Genomic DNA, 12,465 nt, shown 5'->3' with positions numbered 1-12,465 from the left:
TAATTGACCTATTTCATCAAAGAGTGGAATAGAAAAGAAAAATCCTCCTTGCCGAAACAGCCGATCCCGTTTTTGTAGAAATGCGTGTCAGTACATGATACTGTACATGAGGTGCACAACACTAGTAAAGTCAATACGCTTTGGCTTGAAAAAAGGGGGTCAAAGCGCTCGTAAAAGTGATATGCATGCGCGGCTGCTTGAATTGCATGCGCGGGAACTCTACATACACCACACAGGTGCGCGGTAATAAGTAAACGCAATAATGACTGTGATTCCTGCATCTACAGGACACACCTGTCCTCGACCAACCCGCTGACCAAGATAGAGGACGCCACCTTTCCTGAACATGTGGCAGGGTTGGAGTTGCAGTTGACAGGCATTTGAAAACCTCTGTCAATCATGTGACTAACCCAGTGTCATGTCAGACATGCTCTGTTGTTTGAAACATCTCCCAATACTTTATTTACTTACCTCTGAAAAGTAGCAGGAGCATACCATTTGCTTCTCCTTCAATTGTTTGCTTAAAGTGCGCGCTCAGGGAATATTGTCGAGGTGTGTGTGGATGTGTTTTATTTTCTGCCCGAAGTGTTATGTGTTCATGTCGCCTTTGACACACAGTAGAAATGGGTTTGTATGTGTGTGTATGTGTGTGTGTGTGTGTGTGTGTGTGTGCGTGTGTGTGTGTGTGTGTGTGTGTGTGCGTGCGTGGTCGGTCTTGCCGCAGCCTGTTATTTTCCATTTTAATTTGTTGATGCCTGTGGTCTTTTCATGGCTTTCAGAAGCTACCAGTGAATGAATCAGTAATTATTTTAGCTGGTTTTTAAATGTTGTTCCTGTTGCTGGTTCTCTGGCAATGAGAAGATCATTGAATTTGTTAGAATACAGTGACAATTACCAGGCTGACTTCTCCTGTAGTGCTTATTCATTTACAATAATGCATTCAATAAAGTCAGATATTTTTCTCATTTAACATTGGGGTGGCGTCAACCAACGGCGCTTATTCCATTCACTCTGCTGCCGCAGCAGAAAGAATATTAATATTATTGCGTAATTGTGTTCAGCAATGAATATGTAATATACATTTTGAAATAACATCCACACAAACTGTTTTGAAAGTCAGAAAGGTTTCATTAGAGTTTGTTTACTTGTCAAAATGAATTGATCGTACTTAAAACATTCAGGTTCTATGTCTCAAGCGATAAATCTGTCAAGCTTTCCATTCTTGCATATAATAAGGTCTACAATAACAATGGTGGCAACTCCAAAATTATGACAGAATTGTTCGACTTCAACAGGCTTCTCATTTCTAGCCTGCAATCGTTAATTGTGTTGGCTGAAAGCTACTGTTAGCAGGAAACTAATGTCTGAGTTCGTTGACTTTTTAATGTGTTAAGTGGACTTGGTTTAAAAAGGTTTTTTGTCATGTATTTTATCAATATTTTGTATGTAGAATGTGTGCAGTTGCTAGCTACATATATGCTGTTAATGGAACTAATTTCACTCACAACATCTCTTTTTAAAACAATGTCCTGGTTACTCTTGATGATATAAGGATCTCGCGAACAATATCAAATAGTCAAACTGTTCCAATGTTTTTTTCAGTGTTGTAAGGACTTTCTTTGTCCCTCTCTTGCAGGAGTCCGATGGGTAGCCCCAAGCTTGGCATGCAACAAGGAGGCCATGGAGGAGGAGGAGGAGGAATGGGAGGAATAGGTGGAGGAGGAATGGGAGGAATAGGGGGAGGAGGGATGGGAGGAGGAGGTATGGGAGTAGGAGGTATGGGAGGGATGGGAGTAGGAATGGGCGGAGGTGGAGGAGTAGGGTCCAGGGCTGGCGAGCCCTACCGCCTGGCCACTCACGAGACTCCGACCTCCCCCCGACATATGCAGTCAAGCCAGGGGCCCGGCATGGGGCATGGCCCAGGGTCCGGCCACGGGATGGGTCACGGTCCAGCGGGGTCCGGCATGGTAGGGCACGGGGGTCATCCAAGTCCTGGTCAGCACAACTCCCGTCGAAACCTCCAAGTCGACTTCAGCGGTTCGGGCGGCTCCAGGACAGGCCGGTCTCCCTCTGCATCTCCCGATCGCGGCGTGACGCCCACCTCGCCCTACTCGGTGCCGCAGATCGCACCGATGCCGAGCAGCAAACTGTGCCCGGTGTGCACCACCACAGAGCTGTCCAACCCACCGGCTCTACCCAACTACAACACCTGCACCCAGTGCAAGTCCACCGTCTGTAACCAGTGTGGATTCAACCCTAACCCGCACCTCACTGAGGTAGGTCATGTTTGACAAGGAGATGCATGTGTGAGTGTGTTCATCTGTGTGTGTTTGTGTGCGGAACGGTTTGACATTTTCCTTTTTTTCCTCATTGCCTGTCCTTACTTTGCCACTGTACATCAGTGCAACAAGGGAAGATTGTTGTAGTTTACTTGCGGCATAAATGGAATCAATAATGGAAATAATGTTGATTTATAGTGAGGGACTAAGCATTTGGGTATGAATATAATTCAATCCTGGAGGCGGACTGAAGCCACAGTTGATTAATGTTTCAGTTCACAATGATAAACAACAAGGGGAAGTTTATTCCAAAAGCATGCAACTGAAGTTTGAGTCTGAAAACCGGTCCAGCAGCGACAGACAGGATAAAGATTTTGTCTGGCCTGTTGCTCGAGTAGGAGAGGGAGGAGAGGGAGGAGAGGGAGGAGAGGGAGGAGAGGGGAAGAGATGCTTTTGCTTTGACTGTAGCTGCTTTTGTTTTTTTCGTGCCAATTTTGACTTGAATGAGATTGAACTGAAGCGAGTGAATGAAGTGAACGAGTCAGTGCAGAGAAAGTGATGGAAGTAGTGAGAGGGATGGTTTGAGGCGAGGGAGATGAATGTGGTCAGAGGGAGAGAGAGAGAAATAAGTTTAAAAAATATCTGTTCCCGCTGAAAAATCTTCTAATTTCTTTGTGAAATATGAGAAAATTATAACGGCAAGGTTGAACTATTTATCCATTGATGAATGTAATTTAAAGAGTAAATATTTAGAAATGCATGAATGAGTAGAGGAATGAGAGCAATAGAAACCATAAAAGTTCAGTGTGTGTGTGTGTGTGTGTGTGTGTGTGTGTGTGTGTGTGTGTGTGTGTGTGTGTGTGTGTGTGTGGCTTTGTACTGTAGGTCTTTGTCTGTATTTGTGATAGACAGTGAGTGTAAGGGCTCAGCAAGTGGCAGTAATTCCTCCCTGAGGCCCTGACAGAATGTCTATTAATGTGCCGAGCCAAGACACACGGGTCGTGACAGCGCGTGTGTGTGTGTGTGTGTGTGTGTGTGTGTGTGTGTGAGTTCATTGTACTCACAGGTGTGATGTGAACCACAGTGTTTGGCACTCAGAGAGAGATGGAGGGAAAAGAAACTGAGAAGTCAAAGACAAATGAATGCGACTAAAGTTATTGAGAGATGAAGAGGAGAGAGGAGGTGAGGAGGCCCTCTTTGATTGAGAGGAGGTTGACGCTTCACCCTTTGGTGACGGGTTCAAACTATCACCCCCGGTGTCAGCGTCATGGTGACAAATATCAAATCTCAGCCTCCCTGGGTATAGACGGGAAATACTTTAGACAGCAAACAGAACCAGAAGCACGAGGCCACGTCTAATATATTAGCCATGCTGGCACACATTAATTCCCACTGATGTCAGGTCCAGGGCCATATCATTGGCAGACAGCACGATAAACACTCTGCTGGATTAAACAAACAACTGCGGTTGTTGTTGTTGTGTCTCATTTTTCATTTGCTTTTGTGAGGGAGAACATTGGCACCTGAATCATCCATGTGTACCTCGTTCCCCCTGATGGCCCATGCTAACACATTAGCATCCACTGCCAAACAGTAAAAGACTCACAACAACGCTGATGTACGGTGCTGCGGTGATTAGAAGTGCTATTGTGTATTTTTCATTTTAATTTGTGGTATTTTGCAGATTCAACACAAACTGGTGCCTCTAATAGAACAATAGAGTTGCATCCCACGCTCTCTGACGCAGTGTCTCTTTAAGAGGGATTTCAACTTTTTACTTAATAAACTTTAAGAATATATACCCTTTCCCTCGCGCCCTCAGCCAAGTTTCTCGCTCTCAATATCAAGTCCGTTGCTCTGAGCGTCTAACAATGAATCAGAAGGGTTTATAAATCGGAGTTAGTTGAAAGATAAATGTCATACAGACGCTTAAGGGTGCCGTGTGTGTTCTTATCAAGACACCGCGGGCCACCGGCCAATCGGCGGTATTTGACACCCTGGGAGTGAGACCGGGCTGACCGGTCAAACAGGAGCGCTTGATTTGGCACAGCAGTGGAATTTAAACACAGTGCCAATGTTTTCCCTGACCATGTTTGCTTTTGACACCAAAATCCAAGCAGGAGACGCAGGATGTCAGTTTCCAGAAAACGTTAAAACGTTAGCAGTCATTCTCAGCACAGCATGTCACGACGGTTTTACTGGTTGTGAGTTCAAAGACCTCTACTGTATGTACAGTAAGGCAGCTTATGTCTGGCTCATGTGGGATCATCTTTAAGACCGAGTTTTGATTTCTGCTCAGGTACACAGTGGTCCTGTGTGTGTGTGTGTGTGTGTGTGTGTGTGTGTGAGAGAGAGAGAGAGAGAGAGAGAGAGAGAGAGTACAGGGTAATAATGGTGGCTAATGCTAATGAAGTGGAGGGAGGGAGGAGTTGATAAGCCTCTGAGTCAGGGATTTTGACTTTGCTTGTGATAGATTAACAAACACACACAGTCACACACACACACACAGTCACACACACACACACACACACACACACACACTCACACACACGCACCCACACACACCCACACACACACACACGCACGCACGCACGCACGCACGCACGCACGCACGCACGCGCACGCGCACGCACACACACACACACACACACACAGTCACACACACACACACACACACACACTCACACACACACACACACACACACACACACACACACACACACACACACACACACACACACACACACACAGTCACACATACCGTTACCCTTACTTGGCTCAGCATAATTCATGCAGGCAGCCTGAGCAATAAATTGGTATGTTGATTAATTGAAGGAACCCACAGGGATTTCCTGCAGAGCAAAAATGGAATGCATAACATGCAATGCAACACAACAGCATCACATCCAACCCTCGCCTACAACACTCTCTGTTCCTGTCGCACACAATCGTATAGGAGGAGGGTTGAAAAATACTTAATTTATGAATTTTGGGTACTGGAAACGCACACAAATGTGCATGGCACACAAAAGCTCTGCTGCATTTGACTCTCGACTCCACCATCTTGTACAGATGAATACACTGGCCCCGCCATTGTTTTTGTCCCCATGAATCTATTCCTATTAACATTCACTATCTTCTCCATTATTGTCCCTGCTAAGCAATGTTCTCTTAATCCTGATAATCTAATAAACAGCACCAGCCTGCAAAACCTTGTTACTCTCTGATGCCGTTAACATTGAGGTGATTTAGCCCCACGGCTGTGTGAGATTAATACACATTAGCATGCCACGTATGCCTGTTCACTTCAGAGGACACCCACGCAGACAAGTTCTCGTTCACAGCGGTGGCTCGAAAAGTCATAGCAAATGTGCATATAAGATGTCCAGTCCTGATATTTTAAAACCTCTATGATCAAAAAACGCCATACATATTTAAACGTATTTAAAAACTCAATTTTAAATGTCACAAACTTTCCCCTTCCCTCAGCTCAGTTGGGCAGGGCTCAAGCCTTGTTGCGTCTGCAGCTATGGATTAAAACTTAAACTGAACATTATCCATTATTATCACAGCTGATCAATGGACTGCATGTCCTGGTAATCTAATCAGCAGTGCCCGGATTCATAGCCGCCATACTACACTCTGAATCCATTTGCATCACGTAACATTTAGCAGACTTAGCCAGGCAAGCCAAAGAAATTATTGTATAAATAGGTCCGGTATCTTTCATTATGACTATTTAACAAGCACAAAGCCACACATGTAGTCCCCTCAAGCCATCAAAATGACATTTATTCTTCATGTTTAAACAAAACTTGATTGAATAAAATCAAAATCTCTAAAGAGGTAGAGGAAAACAATCAAAATAAAATGAATAAAAAGTCGGTTCTTGATCTTAACAGCACATGATGATAAAGAAAATGTCCAGTTACTGTACGGTTGTATGTTGAGGGTCTTCCACCCTGTTCTGTTTAGATTGGAATGACAGATCATTATTGTATTTAATCGATGGCACTCTCTCTCCTGGTAATCTAAGAAGCACTGCCAGCTCCATATCTTGTTATGTTCTGACCCCTCCTGCATCAGATAACATTTAGAAGAGCAAATCAGGAGAGTGACACCAATTAGAAGGCCAAAGAAGAGGATCAGAGAGATTGTAGTTGATGTATCTGATTCAGGAAGGGTGGCATTTAGGAAACGTGGCTTTCAGGGTATTAATTGACCTTTGTGACATAATGTTGTGTGATGTGATTTGTGGAATATGTCTTGCACCGAGATATATATATATACTGCAGATCATAGTATCATATGATAGGGCTTTACATTATTGTATTTGTCTGATCCATGGATGTAAAAAGAGAACAGAATACAGTGTTGGGGCCACGTTCATTTCAATTGAAATGTAAGTGTTCGTACTGGGGAGTTGTTTACCTCAAAAAAATGATCCGCTGATTCACAAACATCTGTTTCCCAATGTAAGTCTTTGGGAAAAAGGTTTTGCCATTATGTCAAATTGGCTTGAAAGCCTGCCACTCTTCCATGGGGCTAACTGTCCTTGCGTACATGTACAGTAAGGGAAATAATCATTGATTTAACGAGTAGCGCCTGCACAGATTGACTCTAAATCACACATTCTGTCATTTTGATCCACGTTGGATCTTTATTGCCCTCTAAACATGTCACTTTTATTGGTGGAAAAGTCTTTAAAAAGAATCCGTCACCAAACTGCACTTATTCACTTCGACAGGGATTTTAAGCCACGCTAGCAGCTCTGGAGACGCCAGCGTTGGTCTGTCAGTGATTCAGGCCACTGCTTTGGTCCAGACTGAGAACATCTACTGGCTCACCTGATCCTCTCACTTTTCCTCGAACTCTACCTTGAGGCTCACATTTGTGGTTTTGAGCGAAACTAGGATGGATTGAAACTTGGTACGAATATCTACAAAAATAACCATATTCCCATCATCCTCAGATGATACCTTTCACTTTCTTCTAATGAGCAAATGCTAAAGTAGTATGGTGAACATAATACTTGCTTACATGTTAGCATTGTTATCGTGACTATGGTCGCATGCTGGCATTAGCATTTAGTGCAAAGCGCCTAAGTACTGCCTCACATGGTTGTAGAGCCTTTAGTCTCTTTACTGGACTTTGAATGTCCGAGTTGTAAGTCCAGATCATCAGCTGGATTCTACGGTGTTTAAGAAAATGTTGTCACTGTCCTTTCAGGAGCATTTCCATCAGCACATTAAACACATTAGCAGTTCAAGTATTGAGTCGTTTTATTTAAAAAATACTTCTATTTTTTCAACTAGAATCATCTGTGTTTTAGAAAAGTCTACTGCAAAACTACAGGTATCATTTTTTCGTTCTATGGATAAGTAGCATCTTGGAATAAACCAGATGAGCCTGTTTTCATTTCATGTATTCGTGTGTGCCGTCGTTGTCTGTGTAGCACCTTAAAAGGATGAACCCCGAGTGTTGCAGCTCTCATGAATATGGACGAGGGATATAGAAACACCCACGCTCCATGTATTTGCAATTCATTTATATGCATTATTCAACCCTTGAAAAAGTACACTTGGCATGGATGCTGCTTCGGAGGTTCATGTCTGAATGCTGGGCGTAAAAATGATGCCTGGAACGCTGTGGTGTTGTCACCTTTTCCAGATGTTCTAGAATGGTGAAAACAATTTCAGCAATCAACCGTGGCCTTTAAATGTTTTGTGCACCACAGCTGTCCAATAAGACCACCCGCTCTACAGTCACACGCTCACAACAGAAACGAATGATAGCTAATGATCCAATGTAAATGGATGCATTTACAGTGATATACACCTGTTACAGAGGCATTTTAGAAATTGGAAGGTCTAACAGACCAACTCGCGTCATATAGTTAGTTCCCCCCTCTCCTACCTTTCTCTTTGCTTCAGCCCAATGTTACATGAATGCAACATAAACTACAAAATCAACTTGATTATTTCAGCAGCTCATGTTACGAGTGAAACCACGATTTCATTTGATTTGAACTTGCACTGTAAGTCATTTATTGCTGTGGAAAAGAATGTGTTTCAAGGTAAAGAATATAGGCAGGGAAGTAATGGATCAGCTCTATTTTCACAGATTGAATTAAGGCTAATCATGATCTGCAGTTTACTGCGTTTAGGTGGAATATTTTGATCGTGCCAATATGATACCAAAACGAATTATGCGCTGCTTTTCAGTCTCAGAGATGGAAAACACATTAGCAGCCTGTGGTCGTGCATTGTTTTTGCTCCTGTTTATATATTGTTTTAAAGCAAAGCTACAGAGCAACATGCACAGTGTGAGCCTTGATGCAAATATGTTGATAAAAGTGACTTCATAAGCCATTAGTGAAGGGAGTATAATGCATGCCATTTTGTAGAGGCTTTTATCCAAAGTGCCTTCAGCGGGCAGCGCAGTGGAAATGGAAACTCTGACTCAAAGTAACAAGTATAGAGGCTGACATGAGAAAAGAAACACTCGTAAATGGTTATTACAAGGTTTGGAATTCAACCGTTGCTACTCTACACATTGTGCACTAAAATGTTTTTACTCATTACTTCTTCATTAAAAACACATACAAGCTAATTAAATAATCCCAAACCAATAGTGCTTTTTAGTGCACAAAGGCAATGTTTTCTCTTTTCACAAACTTCAGCCACATCACGTCCTGTGTACCAGACACTCAATCAAACTGCAAATGTAAAATGTTGTATGAGGTTTGTATCGTAGCAGTTAAACTGATATGCAGTAAAATGGAATGAAAGTGGTAAAATAGACAACAATTGGGCGCATTGGTATACTAAACCTCCGATCACGGCGGCTGTGTCATTTCCTAGCAGGTATAGAGTTAATGGCAATGAACAATATAGCCAACTTGGTATTGCTACCATGCATCTATCCCTATATAACCGTTTTATTGTATGCCGTTATATTTCATTTAAGCCGTGTGGCAGCACGTCTTCCTCCCAACCTGTTTGTTGTTCAACAGACTGTGCACACATTTTCGACTCCGCATGCATGTCGGGCTGCTAATCGAAATGTGTGTCTGCTGGATTAATTAGTTTCTCGTGAAATCTGCAGACTGTGCTTTTCTGTTCCCTCCTCTCAAATCTTCCCTCTTGCCTGTCTCACGCACACTATTCATGCCAGTGTGTGCGACTTCATTGTGTTCAGTAACGGACGTGACCACTTTAAGGTTTTGCATTTATATTATCATCATTATCATCACAATGCTGTCATTACCAGCCCTGACAGCAAGTGGCTGGTATGATTTCCATCTCGTGTGTGTGTGTGCGTGTGTGTGTGTGTGTGTGTGTGTGTGTGTGTGTCATCATGGCAGAATGTGGTCCTCGAGACACCTTAGCTTGAACTACCAGTGGTTTTGAGTACTTTGCCAGGTTTTTGCATTTCCGTCTGTGGATCGATCTTGTCACAACCGTACAAGATGCAGCCACCAAACCTTACAGATGTGTAGTTGAGATCAAAATGAAGGCTGAGTTTGAAGATGAGGGGGCCTGAAGTAGGGACGTAGGATGTGGGGGCTCCCATCTTATGCCCCTGGTCTGATTTGGCGATTTGATTTGGCGATTTGATTTAAAACACATTTGTAATAAGAAGCAACAGAATGATCCGATCACTGGTCTTTAGTCCTGTAACATATAACATTATAGGTTTTATATCTGACATGCTGACAACAACAACAACGTACAAACAAGTAGAATGTAAGAATACGTTGATGGTGCAATGAGCTGCTCAAACATTTGAACGTACGCCGCCATGGTTGAGATTTTGGTTTGGGCACAGAACAAATGCCTTTACATGTCTTTCAAAACGTTATTGCCATTCTAAACTATTAGTATGTGAATGTAATTTCCGAGAGGGGTTGACGATAGTATGTTATTTGTATTTGAAAAATAATCCTGTTTGTGAAGTTAGTGACATGTCTTGTTGTCAGTTCTCCCATATTAGTCACAGTGTTCCTTTTCTCTCTCGCACTCCTTGATTTGCGCTGTGACTTCTCCATCCGAATCCGATGTGTGAATGACTAAAAAAGTCTGAAAAAAGGTGTTACCGTGCGAGAAAACAGTAGAGACACTGACAGAGACGGCGACAGCAAGAGAGAGGAAGTGAGAGAAGGAATCAGGAGAAGGCAGAGACAAAAAGGGAGCAAGTGGTGAAAGAAGGTTTAAGAAAGGCAGAGGTGATAGACGGGTACACGGACACAAACAGCTGTACAATGATGGGACCGCAGACAGCAGCACGTGATCTCCACCGCTGAGGTCTGACATGGAGAACGTTCCAGCCCATTTCCCTTTTGAGCTATTGCATTACTTCATCACGGCTAATTAACCCTCTCAGTTGTAGGTCACACAAAACTGCAACAAAAAAAAGAGCAATATAATCATCATTGCCAGGAAGCTGTTGAACCAGCCAAACATACGTTTTCTCTCAAGCTTGGGTGCAAAGTCCACACTTAGCGACATGTTGAAAGTAGTTGGTTTGATACGAAAGCTGTGTCGATGTTTGGTTGCACCACGGAGATGTTAAGGTTCATCTTAACGAGAAAACACTCATCGCCGAACAACAACACAACGGAACGTCAAATAGGACAAAGCATGTTGATTAGGTTGATTTGAACCTTCCAAGTTTTGAAACGCTCCTGTAGCAAAATAATAACACCAGACACAGAAAAGCAGGAGGTATTAATCAGTCATCATGAATGTCCAGAGGGTGTTCACCATGTTCAAGAGAGTGTGGCCCCAATGCTGGCTTGCCTTTTCCTGATAGCAGTCCTGCTGATAATAATGCTAAAAAATAATATCGCTCATGACACAGGTTACAGGAATGACACTTTGGTGATTACCTCTGACATTTCTCGCGTACGACATAATATATCAGACGCCCTTATGGCAGTTTCCCTCTCGAGAGGAATTGAAGCAGTCGCTAATAAGCACCAAAAACAATGACGGTTTCCTCTTTAGCGACGGACACGACCGCATCGACCTAAGCGAGAGGGTATGTTTTCATCACCGCAGACGGAGCATAATGATCACAATTCAGACGATATTTGAAAGCCTCCAGATGCACTGACAGCTCAGTGGAGATGAACACACACACACACACACACACACACACACACACACACACACACACACACACACACACACACACTGAGGCACATACACAGTATACTTATGAACACAAGTGTGTGCATGCAGTATGTAAATTCCCATATGAGGGAACTAACACACATGCTCACATGCATATTGATGTGCAGTACACACTTTGTACAGACTCACATTTACGAAACCACATATCTCATTGTTAGGACTCAATAAAAAAGGTGAATTAGGTTAATTAGTTCAAAGTGATTAATTCATTAATTGCCAATCCAACAAAAAAACCAACAACTTTAGCATTATCCCAAAGTCCTTCCATCCACGGCCACACCGGTGTTTGGTCGACTGTCACGTTTTTCTTTGATCTCTTCTTTTTTTTCGGGCCTGTTGTTTCAGCCAGTGAGGTATTTTGATGTTTTTTTGTATAAAGAGCTGACAATGCATACAAAATGAAGGAGGGACATATTGCCCCGTTGTTTAAAAAGCGGTGAATTAATCATGCAGTATTAGCTGGTATGAGCTCATTTAGACAGCCCGGATCTGCTCTCGCTCGGTAATATTATCATTTCCTGTTAACAGTTCTCCTCCGGCCCACCTATCTCCCACAAATCATGAGAAGGCGGACTCAGAGTCGGAGGTCTAAAAGCTGAAGATAAGTAAGGCAGGTCTACAGATTCATTCACGGTCTATATGTTAATTCAACATGGGTGCCGAAAAGAAGCTTTGGTGCCCATGTTAAATGACGGACATGATGCACCGTGGCGAGCTCTGCAGTATGTGTTTGTGTGTGTGTGTGTGTGTGTGTGAGAGTGTGTGTGTGTGTGTGTGTGAAACAGCTGGGCACACACACATATCGGGCACGGTGCCACGGGGCGCGCATGTGTGCGTGTCCAGCTGTGTCGCTCTCTGAGGGAATTACAGAGCCTGAGAGGAAGCAGGCAAATGAGTATTTAAAACGTTTCAATTGAGAATTGATTTGTCGTCTGATCGGCTCTTCTGATCAGCCTTTATAAAGACCACCATCAAATCATTTACAACGG

At 43.2% G+C, this 12,465-nt stretch overlaps 1 protein-coding gene across 1 annotated transcript in view; it reads left to right on the top strand.

Annotated features, from left to right (window-relative positions):
- bsna (bassoon presynaptic cytomatrix protein a) overlaps positions 1–12,465 on the top strand; it is a gene marked incomplete at both ends in the record, with an annotated part of 112,593 nt that overhangs the window by 24,506 nt on the left and 75,622 nt on the right. Inside the window, one exon of the mRNA XM_079272879.1 lies at positions 1,637–2,276. Within this exon, the coding sequence (XP_079129005.1) occupies positions 1,637–2,276 (640 nt within the window). The remainder of the gene's footprint in view (positions 1–1,636; positions 2,277–12,465) is intronic.

This window comes from Melanostigma gelatinosum, assembly GCF_949748355.1.
Source record: "Melanostigma gelatinosum genome assembly, chromosome: 8".
NCBI classification, from domain to species: domain Eukaryota; kingdom Metazoa; phylum Chordata; class Actinopteri; order Perciformes; family Zoarcidae; genus Melanostigma; species Melanostigma gelatinosum.
This window is presented reverse-complemented; position numbering and strand designations above follow the sequence as displayed.